General features: G+C 41.4%; 1 protein-coding gene across 5 annotated transcripts in view; it reads right to left on the reverse strand.

Moving 5' to 3' along the window:
* Positions 1 to 351: 351 nt before the first annotated feature.
* Rbbp5 (retinoblastoma binding protein 5) overlaps positions 352 to 13,747 on the reverse strand; it is a 36,054-nt gene continuing 22,658 nt past the window's right edge. For 2 of the 5 annotated variants that reach the window (XM_013522894.1, XM_005375343.2), the window contains exons 10-14: positions 13,355 to 13,472; positions 9,435 to 9,504; positions 8,818 to 9,047; positions 7,620 to 7,811; positions 352 to 2,397 (exon numbers count right to left, since the gene is read on the reverse strand). In XM_013522894.1, the coding sequence (XP_013378348.1) occupies positions 2,369 to 2,397; positions 7,620 to 7,811; positions 8,818 to 9,047; positions 9,435 to 9,504; positions 13,355 to 13,472 (639 nt within the window). In that variant the 3' untranslated portion in view covers positions 352 to 2,368. The remainder of the gene's footprint in view (positions 2,398 to 7,619; positions 7,812 to 8,817; positions 9,048 to 9,434; positions 9,505 to 13,354; positions 13,473 to 13,747) is intronic. The other 3 variants (XM_013522897.1, XM_005375346.2, XM_005375344.2) reach the window with 3 other exon arrangements.

Raw genomic sequence — 13,747 nt, forward strand, 5'->3', positions numbered from 1 at the left:
AGAATCTGAAGAGCCCTCATTCCTAGATGATCTTTCGATTAACAGCAACTCCTGATTCAAATCATTTACTTATAATCCTGTCTAGAGGCAGAAATTTAGACACTCTGTCCACCCACTACCCCTTCCAGCTCTGCATTCCCACAAAGAAAGCTCTAATGTCAGTCCAATAAGCTGCATTTCCATGGAGGTGAGTTCCAAAACCAATCTGTGTTTACAGTTTTTTGGTTTTTGTTTTTTTTTTGTATCAGGAATTGACCTCAGGACCTTGGACTTGCCAGGCAGGCACTGTGTCATTGAGCTACATTCCCCCAGCACCAGTCAGTGTTTACAAACACACATCTACACATGTTCTTTTAATAAACATCCGATTTTATTTACAAAGCATTAAAGCTTCAGCAAGAAATACCCAAGGCTAAGTCTCATCTTGTACAAAACTACTGAACATTTAAAAAAACAAAATGGCGGCTGGGAAAAGAGAAAGGTGAAAAAAAAGAATATACATATAATACACAAATTAAGAAATGAAGTGGACAGAAGGTTTTAGGAGCAGAAAAAAACATTCCCAGAGCATAAATAACTATTAGGAACTGCTGCCTGAGACAATCTGACAGGGCTTACGCTGATTTTCTCAGTAGCCAGTTGAGGAGCTGGACATAACATGAACACTCAAATACACAGTGGAAGAAACCAGCTACTTCCCACATGGCAGTCAGGCAGAAACCCTGTGCGTCACAGCTGCACACAACTGTGGTGTGCAGTGTTGACAAGTGGAATGGGAATAGTGTCTGCAAAACAGAAACACATCTAGGGAGCCATCTAGCGACCTCAGCCCCTGGTCGAACTCACACGAAATTCACAAAATGATTGCTTAAGGAAGCAGCAATGGCAATTAAAAATGGAGAAGTTATACAACTGATGCTGGGAGAGCACTTTCTTAGCTTCTGATCATGTGTGTGTGTGTGTGTGTGTGTGTGTGTGTGTGTGAGATGAAAGATGGACTGGGACAAACAGGCTCTTGTTGATGTGTTTCACTTTGATTTCTAGCCTACAATTTAAAAAGAAATCAACATGTTTGGCTACCTAAAGAAGCATCCACCAACCAGTAGATTTCACAATAAGCACAGCACCGAAACTCCCATTTGAAAATATTGAGAAGATGATGATCCAAGGCAAGCACTTTTGATCAGCTAAAAACTACCCAGAAAGGCTACTCTTTCCACAGCTGGTTTCTTGACTCTGGATTTTCAAAAAATTTCCAACACCTAATGTACACATCCATCCAATCTGCTACTTTTTAATTAAAGAACAGCAAAACCAAAAAAAAAGAAAAGATAAAAGCTAAGCAACCTTTCACAGAAAGGAAGTGACTGAAAATACAGTAAGATAAAAGAGCATGGACACAGGACAGAAAGCTCTAATGACTGATGGGGACAGCTTTCCACAGGCGATGATAAAAATTTTACCTTGATCTCTGATTCAAACTATGTTGTTCCTGCTTTGATTGTGGGGGTATCTTAGTCCTTGTACGGGTTCCCCCAGTCCAATGAAAAAGAAACTCGCTGAGAAACACCTTGGTTTTTTTCCAACTCTAGAAGTCAGCACAGGTAAAATAATAAAAACTGCTGATGACTTTTTGCTGGAGTTGGATAAAACTAGTTATCTTCAAAAACCATGATTAATGAGACTGAATCAATACTGGAAGAAAACATGCAATGCAAGGAAAAACTCTGAATCTCTCATAGTCCAGCTTGTTGAGCAAAATGTAGTATGACAGGAAGAGGGAGCCTTCTTATCTTCTTTTTCTGCATATCTGAAATCTTTCAAGCATTTTTTTATTGCCGCCTTTGTATGTAGCATGGAAATATAGGAGCTATCTGGGAGAGGGTAAGTTTGAAAATCAAAGAAAGAGAATATGCAACAGAAGTTTTCCTAGGACATTGGTAGCAAAATCTGAGATTAGAACAAGTCACTTGAGGACATGCATCGAAGAGAGAAGGCAAACAGGAGATAGGAAATGATGTGTCAAAATGATGCTTGGTGCAAGAGTTGGATGAGCAAAACAGGAATCTTTTCTCTAGCAACACAACCAAGTGTTAAAGTATAAATGAGTCAAATCTCCTTTGTGATGTCTTTACAAATCCTCATTCCTGAGAGCCTATTTGGACTTATGCTTGAAAGGGAAGATCAGGGACATATGCATTTCTTCCATAATTCACTTCTTCATTCAATCATAAAATTCACTCCTTCCACCTCCTGGGTGGGAGGCAGAGGCCTTTGTTTTAAATTAAAGTCAATCTCAAATGACTGACCACATTGTCCAGAGACCACCCGATGGCATGGTGGGGATGAGCGAAGAGCTTCACGGCCTTCATAACAGTTCTGAGATTGCTCCTCCTGCTAGGAGATCAGACAAAAAAAATTTCTTTTAGCATCACCTTGGACCAGTTACTTTCTAAGAACAGAAATACAGATCTGGGTGATACATCACAAACCTACACGGTCAAAAAATTCCTTCTTTTAAGGAAAAGTTCTCATCAACTCTAATTCCCAATTGCTCTTCACTGAATCAACAAATAATCCAAATCCCAAATCCCCACCGCAATACTCTTCTCAGATCTACCCCAAAGGTTTGGGGCTTGGGTTACAAAATGGTGACACATTTTCTAAACTACTAACTCTCTCTAAGGTGTTAACAAATGATGCTTAACAATCTAAAGAGAGCAACAAACAGAAGGCAGGAAATTCTAGGGTGCCAAACCTGTCATATATTACACTACTCCTAAAGGATTAACTGAGCAAGAAACCCTTCCAACTTCCTTAAGTGACATCCTTTCAACTCTAGAATCCCAAATAAGGTGAAATGTTAATGAAAGTCATTGCCCACCTTTCTACACACCAACTGATCCATAAGTAAAACCCTGAATAATAGAATCAAAGGACCACTTCCCTGGTTATTCCATGGAAGCTGTTCAACCTCTGAGGGACATCCTTAAGTGAGCTGCTGTGGAATATTAACTGGGAAGCGTAAAAAGAGAACAAGATGAAGAAAACCCTGCTGGATGTCATTTGGAATGAGGAATAACATGCTGCTTGGACATAAAATGGTGACAAAATAACTGCTCAAGTTATGAAAGAAAACTACCTACTTATAAAATTGCTTTGAACCTAAATTTTGAAGTTTCACTACAAATAAAATGGGCAATATAAATATACTCACATTTTCCTGAGAACAGTCTGAAATTAGGGTAAGTTACAAACTCTATCGAACACTACATTGGGAAAAATCAAATTTGAACTTTTTATAGTTTAGTAAGGTTAAAAAAAATCATTTGGCATCTGTTTTTCAGATTAAGCCCAACACAAAATATAACAATAAACTTCCTGAGTTGATTTAAAAAATTTTTAAAAAAACTTCAGGTAAAATACACTCCAATCTTTGGTCTCACTGACTGTTCCCAGAGGTATACTGACTGATTTAGTTTTAACAGTTAAAACATGAACACAACATTGCCATTTTGGGCCTAAATCATGACGGGAAAAAGCAGTTTGGTTATTTCTTTTATTTTGTTTTTTGAGACTGGGTCTCACCATTATATAGTCCAAGCTTCACCATTACATAATCCAGACTCACCATCCTTCTGCCTCAGTCTCCCGAATGCTGGGACTACTGGCAGGTGCCACTACAGCCAGCTCAGGAGAAAGTGGTTTGACCATAAACCAACAGTCTTAATAATTAGCACTCAAAATGACTAATGAGTACCTTATTATCTGAGCAGCTCATCCTCAGTCTTGTGAATGGACATACACGTATGTACACGTACATACAAACCACTGAGGCATTAGCCAACACACTAAAACCAGAGCAAGCACTACTATGAGTGAGGTAATACACACAGAAACAGAAACAGCAACACAGAAGACCTCAACTGCCCCAAGGAAACACGTTATTTAGTTGCAACATACAGGAAATTTCCAGCAACACAGTATTAGGAAATTCAGTTTGAGATGACAGCTATCTTTGGTACCTCCCAACAGCTGCCCAAATCAGGTTGGCTCTTAGGCCCTAAGGAAACACTGGATCATGACTTTCATGCTCTACCCTGGTCAGCTAATATAGTCACACTGAATAAGAAAGAATACTCAACTGTTTCATTTCAGCAGGAATTCATAAACTAGTCTTCAGGAAGGGAAGAAGGAAACACCTCACTCACTACCAAGAATATAATAATCATGGGTCCGGTAAGTGCCAGATAGGTGGTTCAGAGCCCTTGGGTGGTAGGCCAACACCAGGTAGTTGTGCAAGCAGCACAAGGCAGGCAAATCTGCACAGTACCTATCTGCCGCCAGACATGGCATCTCTGCTCACTTCAGCCTTCATCACCCCCAGACCCAGGTTCACACTGACCCCTTCATGGCCACCATCCCATGAGGCCTTTAGACTATGTATATGACAAGCCACACCTTTGGGGCTGAGGAGCTGTTTGATAGGAAAGGCTTTCCCATATCTGCAGATTATTTATATGGTAGTCTATTTGTCCTCTATTTTTCTCTTGGAATGTATAATCAATCTCCAGTCACAACACAAAAGAGATTATGGCAGCTTTGTAAAGGCTAAACCGAGTTTAGGGAATGGGTTTTGCTGTAACTGGTCAGTTACAGAAATTAACACACAGATATCATTCACCCAGCTTCAGTAATAACAGCCTATAGCTTTAATCCTGCTTTCAAACAATTAGGCTCTAATGCCAAAGCTGTCCAGTTTACAGGGAGGTCCACAAAACCTTGAATCTACAATACACTCCTCAGAATGAATATTTCTTGAAGATGGTCTAGCTCTAGGCATTCTGAATCAGGTTTCATTTCTTATTATCTAGTGGAAAAACTATAATAACTGCATCCTGCTTTTGATCAAAAATCTCCAAGATGTTGAAGAATACGAGATCCACATGCCAGAATGTCCCTCAGTGATCTTGGAGGACCGTGTGCTAATCAGCAGCAGGTGGTAGTCAGCCTTTTCCTCCTGGGTGCCCTCCAAGACAGCCCTCCTCACCCAAGAATTCCACACAAAAGGTATGTTTGCTTGTCCTGAAACTGAGGCCTCTGATGGAGTTGTCTGTGACAGGCAGTGTCACCAATTTCTCCCAAACTTGCAGCCTTCACAAAGTTCCAAACTGCACTGTGGCCAGTCAGAAAAGCTACATGCAGCACTTCTGAGGGTCTTGGAACCATGCCTTAAGCTGCTGTTGAGGTTTTTGTTTTAAACAATCCCACTCCTCACTGCTCTAAGGTTCAATGTGGCCATCTCTGTTGTGGAGAGTTCTATTCAGGAAAAAGTTAGGGAAGCAAGACTAGAGAAGGAAGGAGAAAATAAGGAGGACAGATAGATTACACAGGGAAGTACACAACTCGTGCAGGTGTGAGGAGCTGAGCAAATGTCTACAGTGATCTACGCCAATTGCTCTGCCTCGGTTTTACTGTCTCATCGCTCTGGTCTGTCATGGGAAAGGCTCCTCTTGTCCTCATACCCGCAAAGCTATTAAAATGGTTGCTTCCACTTAAGATTGACCTATTTTAGCCCTAACAAAAGTAATTAGATAACAGGAGTTCAGTCTGAAGCACCCTGCCTTTCCAAGACACTAGCCCTGGCTTTTAGTGAAGTCAATACATCATTTAACCCTGTCAACAAAGTGAGTGTGGATAATCTTCTAACAGGCCACTGATAGTAGTATCTACTTTTACTAGAAGGGGCTTTAAAAATTCTGAATTATACAAATACTAAAATATGTATCCCACATACAGTTTATACTTTTATTGCAAAAACCTTCCCCAATCGCTAAGATGATAATACCAACATACATACTTAGTAGTAGAAAATTTTAAGAATACAAAGGTCCATTCCTTTGGGGCTGAGTAAACTTTCAAACATTTTCATTTTGACTCTCATTTAGACACTGAGTTACTGTTAGTGACATCTCAATTGTAATTCAAAAATGAAGTCATTGTATTATTGAGGAAAACATGAGTTTAAAGTTTAAAAAAAAATTTTACCACATACTTTTTATTGAAAAGCAAAAGATAATTATAGATAGGTTGTAAAGAAGCTGAGAGATTGCATGTCCTAAAAGATTTTAATTAATTTAATATATTAGGCACCATTTTAAATCACCCTAAAAGCATCTGAGCTCTTTGGGCCAGGGCAATCTATTTAAATTTTAAATTGTGTTTCTTCTGTATGTCATCAGCTTGCACACGAAGCAGGCCACAGCAGGATCATCTCTATTTTAAGTCTAGTCAATTATCGAACTATAGTCTTTGTTGGCAAAGCCCATGTAACTGTTCTGGGCTATTTTACAGTACAGATAGACACAGTCTTAGAGGACTGAACGTACAGGTGGTATTGATTATCAGTAAAGTACCATAAATACTGGGGAGAAAATATGGAGTTCAGTGTATGGTGTTGGGCTATGAAAAACTAGTCCAAATGTTGCAAACTTAGAGTAGAATATTCAAAATAACAACAAACTGAGTCTGTTTTGAGCTTCTCTGTAGAAGAAAATTCATATTCATAGATAATGATTAACTGACATAAGGTATAAATTAAACAAGGGACTGTTTTACGCTAATGTATTTGAATTAACATATTTAGATTAAAATTTTAAAGCAGGAGAGAAAAAACTTGAATATAATCACTGAATCCTGATCGTAGTCCGCTCAATTAGAAGCAAAACATTGAGAATATTGTATGAGTTAAAGCAGCATTTATATATGGAACAAAAAACTTCCAAATTCCAATAATATTCCAATAGAAATGGAAATACTTTCTAAACAAAAGACCATTTAGCCCAGGTTCATAAGTATTGGAGAGGAAACTGAATTGGTTCTCCATCTCCCACTAAAAATCCCCCCATGATATAAAAGTGAGAAAACCCAAATTTTAAGTTTTTAAAAACTGAGTTGTTAGGAAGCTACATAGTATAGTTTGTCTTTTTGGTAAATGCTTCCAGATACTGGGAGGAAAACCCCCAAAGCCTCACTTTCTTCCTTAACATGCTGGTACTACTAACAATTTCATTGTTTCTTATAGGCTACTGGGAGAGAGAAAACTACCTCTTACAGGAGTTGAACAATATGGAAAAGAGAAAAGACGCTACAGTTCAATGGTCAGAGGCTACATAAAACTAGCTGATGTTTCTGCCTATGGCACTTGAACTTGAAGCAAAAACTATCACCACCACCACAAGACGCCCACTAACAAAAAACCTAGAACAAATACAGAGGAAGAAATGAATTAAACCAGGGGTTCTGATATTTTAAGGTCAAGGATTTTCCAATAGGGATCTGATGAAAGCTATGGGCATCTTCCTCAGAAAAATATTCACATATTTTGCAAATGATATTGGGGGAATGTAGGCCCTTTGAAATCTATTTATGGACCCAAGGTTAACAGCCACAGAATTAAGCCAATTCTGGTTTAGCCTGCCCTTAGCAGCTTAAAATACAGGTTATCTGCTGCTGGGGAAAAGGAGGGAAGGAAAAAAATGCTGCAGTTAAAGGAGGTCAGGGGCTGTACAAAGCAAGGCCACAAAGCAAGCCAGACAGTGCTCCCAATGTGTCCTTACCTGTCAAGGGCTGGCTGAGTTCCGCCTGCACTTTACCCTTCGTTGATCCTTCCAGAGGTAAACCTCTGTCCCCTTTGTAGAGTTTCGGTTTAAATGGAGAATCTTTCTCTTTACCTTTTGATCCTTTAGGCCGGCCTGCTTGCTTCTTCTTGGATTTGCCATCCCCCTTCACACCCAGTAGTGGATGGACTTCTACAGAAAGACAGAGAGACATCAGGAGGTCACAAACCACCAGTGCCAGCACGCCAGCAGATCTGAGCAAACAACACTGCTTCTGTGCCCCAGGTCCACTAATACAAGCAGAGAAGTCTGCCTGTGTATTATTTTAAAAACTGTAAGAGTGGACATTAAATGACAGTTGACTGACAAAAAGACACAAACAGCCTATAAGGCTCATACCTAGCCACAATTCTAAAGTGAAAAAGCAGCAAAAGATACTATATCAAACCAAGATAGGAAAGGTGTGTGTGTATGTGCCTGGGCATACACCCATACAAACACACACGTGTGTGCATGCACACAGAGGCACAGGAGCACAGAAATGGAATACGCTTTGGAATTCCTGACTCCACCACTTTCTGTGAGATCTTGGGCAAGTCATATAAGCTCTTAACACATGACTTTGACCTAAATTTTCTCCTTTGTAAAGCAGAAATAATAAAACAACTTGCAGGGTTTATGCAGAAGTCAGCAATGGTATATAATCCACTCAACAGTGCTTGGGACAGGGCAGACATACAATCAGTAGCATCAGAGAAATGTGCAGTTACATCATTAATAGGTCTGCAGTGAGCTAAAAGAAAAAGGAAGATGCCTGGTAATAAACACATCCCTACCTATCACAACACCTAAAAGGCTCCTAGAGTCAGACTGTAAAAGCAGACACAAAGAAGGAAATGACTGCCCAGGTCTGACTAGTACTTTATCACCTAATAAAACCCTTTATGGGAAAAAAATTCTGATCTATGTGTCAAAAGACAAAGTGTGTTATCTCAGGTAAGGTACTAAAGAGCAGAATTTCTTCAATTTAAAAGAAAAGTGAACACAGATGGAATCACCACAAAGCTGTCAAGCACTATTAAAATGATTCATGGGGGAAATTCCTTTAGGGTAAAAATCACTCAAACAGGAAATTAAGAAATGCTGGAAAATAAGAAGTTGTGTGGGCCAGTCATCAAGGAGAAGATGTAGCTCTCACCATCATTTGGTACTCCCTGAAGCTCTATGTTGGTTGTTTTGGGTTTCTTCTTAGGTGGCTGGGAACCATCTGCCGAAGACTGCCTCTTCTTCTCTGAACTAGCCCCTTCGTCCATCAAGGAGGTTTGGACAGCATCTGGCGGGGGGCCATAAGGGTTTTCTTCTGGGTCTTCTACCTCAGGGGCAATGGGTAAATACAACAGAGCCTTTGAATCTTCCAGCTCTTCATCACTATTTGGAAAAGGATCAGAAAGGGGATTGGAAAAAAGAGGAGATACTTGCTTAAACCATTAGCCCTTCCTCTAGCACCTCTATTAAGCATACATACCAGGCATAGACCCGGAACTTTAAGAAAGCCAAGATGAATACAAGGAAATCAGAAATCAGTAATTGTAAACAAAAGAAATTAATTATTTCTATTTCTTAAATTCTGTATCAAGGAGAAGGGAAGGGAACGTAGGACTAGAGAAGAAAGACTAAATTGTTCCTTTTGTACATGAAAGTGATCGCTTTTTCAGCTAATAAGCACAGGGGGCGGAAGGGACTGTCAGGGAACTGAGCAGTACCCACCAGAGACAGGAGACACATCCCAGCCCCCCAGCCCTCCAGGCCACACACCTGCTACAGAAGGCAGCAATGGGGTCCACACTGGTGACATCGACTTCCTCGTCTTCAGCAGCATCAGCCCCTGCAGGATAGAAACACAGGACAGGTTTGAGACAAAGTGAAAACGGCTTTTTCATGTAACTTAATAGCTTTCACAAACTGAAATTCAGGAAATACAAAGGAAGAAAACCAAACAGTTTATGTAACAAATAAGAGCTGAATTTCAACCATATGCTAGGGGAATAATAATGACCACGGAAGCTGAGAAGGGCTTTTCAATCAGGAAAAGCTCTGTGTAAACAGACATAAATGGACAATTTCAATTTAACATAGTAAATGCTACAATAAAGGTATGCAATGAATATGAAGGACAGGAAAGAGGCATAATTTAAGTCAAAGTCTGGGAAGGCTCACAGAACATGATCCTAGCCAAAACAATCAAGAACATTTTGCATCCCCAGAGATGTTCCTGAAACACGCAAGGCATGCAAGTTATGTAATACTCAAAAGTAAGGGCCAGCACTTTCAAACTGGACAAAATTAATCTTAAGTCTTTTTTTTATCTTTTATTTTTATTTTAAAGAGTTAAAAAAAGGATAACATAGTAATAGGGGGGCTTACCAAGTTACAGACAAAGTGGTAGGAAATTATCAATGGTTATTATTTTATATATTGTTATCTACAAGATAGTTTCTCAGGAAAACAGACAAATAATAGTGAGCTACAGAAAAAAGTGGTAGGAGATTATCAATGGTTGTTGTACTGTACTATGGTATCTTCAAAGTGGTTTCTAAAGAAAATAAATAGAGCTATACATGAGTGACCAATTGAATAATCATTGACTATTCTCAACGGTTGTGGTAGGAAACACAAAGTAATAAAGATACACCCATTTATGAAATAGCATAGGAACAACACAAACATTACAGAGTTATGGACAGATTAGTAGGAAAATATCAATGGCTGCTGTAATACATGGTGGTATCTTCAAAGTGGTTTCTCATGAAGACAGAGATATGCAAGAAAGATCTAACAAATAGTTACAGCCTGAGGGTTGTGAAAAATAGCGGATTACCTCCTCACCAGTGACTCCTTTCACTAAGGTGTGACAGCTGGAAGGAAGGCCAGGATTGAAAAGAAGGACCGAGAGACTCGCACCTGTGTCTAGCAACAGGCTGTTTTCTTTTACCTCTATAGTCATGATTACTTGGGGCTCCTCCATGGAGATGACAGCCTGACCAGACAGAGAAGGCAGAGTATGCCCCGGGCCCCCTCATTCCTGTTGGACTAACTGGTCAGATGGGTCTGAGCTCTGGGGCCTCCACTTCAGAGGGCAAACTGATCTCCAGTGGTCACCTTTGCATTCAGGGCATGGCCCAAGGGGGTTCTTAGGGCAGTTCCTCTTGAGATGGCCTGGCTTTCAACAGTGGTAGCAGATGAACGTAGTCGTCGAGTTTTTCTTGGGGCTCTGAGAATCAGACTTAGGGTCTGTTTCTCTTAGTGCTGCAGCAAAAGCAGCTGCTTTTTCTCAGTCTCTTTGTTTTCTCTCCTTGGCCTCCTCCTCATCAGGGCTATAGAATACTGAGGAGGCAATTCTTACTAACATCTCAAACGAGCCATCTGGGGCGAAAGCCATTTTTTGTAGCTTTTTCTCTCCAGCCTCCCAGTGCATTGGGACCCTGCAACCACTTAGTGTCCTCTCCCCAACTGTCAGCACAGGCAGCAGGAATCTCCATGAAGACCTCTCCGGAGCTCCAACACTCCTCCACCACAGCCTGTACCATAAGGGGAAGAATGGCTCCCAAGGGGTCTCCCCCTAGGTATTGCGCAAGGTCCTCCTGGTTTCCAGCTTCCAAACGGCTCTCATGATCCCAGTCAACTAGACCTCTGAGTAGTCTGTATTCTCATGTTTTCCGAGTCCTAGTTCAGCATCTGCTCCTCCGCTGACTCTGGACCTTTCTGGTTCTCAACAGCAGGGGCAAGAGTGACCCGTTGTGTGGCATGCATTCCCAGGGGTTTCTTCATGTCGGGATGATTCCTGCATGCCCCTGGGCGGGCCTCAGCAACCGGTGCGTGGTGGGCCAATTGTGTCATTGCTTTTCTGTGCCATGACAGTTCTCGACCCCATGGTGGCAGCTGGCCTGAGGGCCAGTGTGCACCTGCGCATGCTGTCGCGCAGCTTCCCGGGCGCCGGCTGCCTGCCTCCCAGGCACCTGCGCAGCTAGGGTCTAGCCCAAAGGCCGGTCCTCCCTGCTGCACAGCTTCCCAGGCTCAGGCTACCTGCCTCCCAGGCACCTGCACAGCTAGGGTCCAGCCCAAAGGTTGGCGCTCCCCGCCGCACAGCTTCCCGGGCACTTGCGTGGCTTGGATCCAGCCCAAAGGCCCGCACTCCCAGCCATGCAGCTTCCCAAATATAGGCTGCCCGCCTCCTGGGCACCTGCGCGGCTAGGGTTCGGCCCAAAGGCCAGTGCTCCCCACCATGCGGCTTCCCAGGCGCCGGCTTCCCAGGCACCGGCTGCCCGCCTCCCGGGTGCCTGGGTGGCGAGGGTCCAGCCCAAAGGCAGAATCTGTTTTAAAATATACGGCAAAATGTCTTGACTACTGACCAGAATCAGGCACAGAAAAATTCTTGGGAGTGCAGCCTGAAACATTATGCCCCTGCTTCCCAGTGTTCTACCCACTTTTGTAACTGGCCTGCTATTCCTCCACTAGGGAGCCTGAGAGTTTTCAGAATTCCTCTCCTGAAATGTGACGTCCCCACTGTAGTATTTGGAGGAGTCAGGACTGGATCCTTCACTGTCAGTGAGCACTTCCATGCACCCACTGAACATGGCTTTCAGCATGTGTCCTGTTTGGTCAGCGTCTGCATGGTGGTATAGTACAGCGCTCCCCCAACATTCAGCTTCACATACTTGGAGCTGGGACTTGCACCCTTGAAGGAAGTAAGTGTGGGTAGCACCCACTGGTACCACTGAGCTCACCACACTTTCTCCTGACATCACTTCCATGAAAAGTCGGAGGACATCGGAGTCTCCACATCCAGACTGAGAGCGGCAGGAAACACCCAGCTTATATGAGCCAGGGGCAGAGGCAAGCTAATCTTAGTCTTAATTCCCTGATTACTGTACCATTTCATGGTAGAATTAATTACATTGCCATTAATTACACTGGCATTAATTACAGTGCCAACTGGGCATTCTAAAGCATCCACACAAATCCCTACTGCATGTAAAGCTCCATGTCAGACAACATGAAAATAAAAACTCTTTATTTTCACAGAGGTCCTATCTGTAAGTTCAAAAGATGAGATAAAAATAACAACTATCACTGAGGATACAGCTCAGCACCATAGCACCTGCCTGGTAAGCATGAGGTTGTGAGTTCAATTCCCAGTACCCAAAAACCCTCCAAAAACAATGATCATAGACATAATCATAACAGAAAATAACATTTGGGTGCTTACTATGGTCCTGAATTACACTAAGTGCTTTACATGATTTATTTTTATTCCCAACAACCCTAAAAGACAGGTACTATTATTACCTCTATCCAATACAGATTTACACAATAAAGTTAAGTATTTTGCCCAAAACTGACTCCAGAACCCATGCTCTTAGCTTTTCCCTTACTGAAAGTGGGTGACAGAACACATGACACAACTGCATTCGGTACATCTGAGTACAGCAGCAAACTGTTGCTAGGTGCTACCCATAAATCCCCACTTAGTTATCTACAATTAATCAGCAAATACATGTGAAATGTCAAGAGAGCTTCTCAAGCCCAGAATTAAGATTCCCCAAGCACTGCAAAAAATATGTACACTTAAAGAAACACAGTGCTGAAACTCTGAAATAAATTCACAACACAAATTTAAAATATTAAAGCTATCATTTTTCCTTTCAGAAATCCCACCTGCAATTGGGAAACATTACCTGTCTGCTCAGGCTCACTCTTATCTTCATCTTCAATATCAAACTCTGATTCCCTTTCCTCATATTCGACATTTTCATCCAACTCTTTGAAATCTGGTGCAAATGCACTCCAATTTTCCTGTACCACAAAGGGAACACACTATTTAACTCCATGAGAAAGCAATAATCTAACCCTGGACACTAACAATATAAGTGAAAGAGTTAAAGGTAAAAATTAGTTATTGATAGGTTTTATCATCTTAATAGGTTCCTATTTAAATACTTCAAGTATTAACTGTAGCACTCTAGTAAATAACTGCTTGCTTTAATCTTTTAAGATGCAATTTTGAGGCAAAATGTTAATTTTTTTTTATTGTCAATCAACTTCATATCCAAACAGTAATTCCTATATAA

This window comes from Chinchilla lanigera, unplaced genomic scaffold (assembly GCF_000276665.1).
Source record: "Chinchilla lanigera isolate Chin_1 unplaced genomic scaffold, ChiLan1.0 scaffold00005, whole genome shotgun sequence".
In the NCBI taxonomy this organism is placed as follows: Eukaryota; Metazoa; Chordata; class Mammalia; order Rodentia; family Chinchillidae; genus Chinchilla; species Chinchilla lanigera.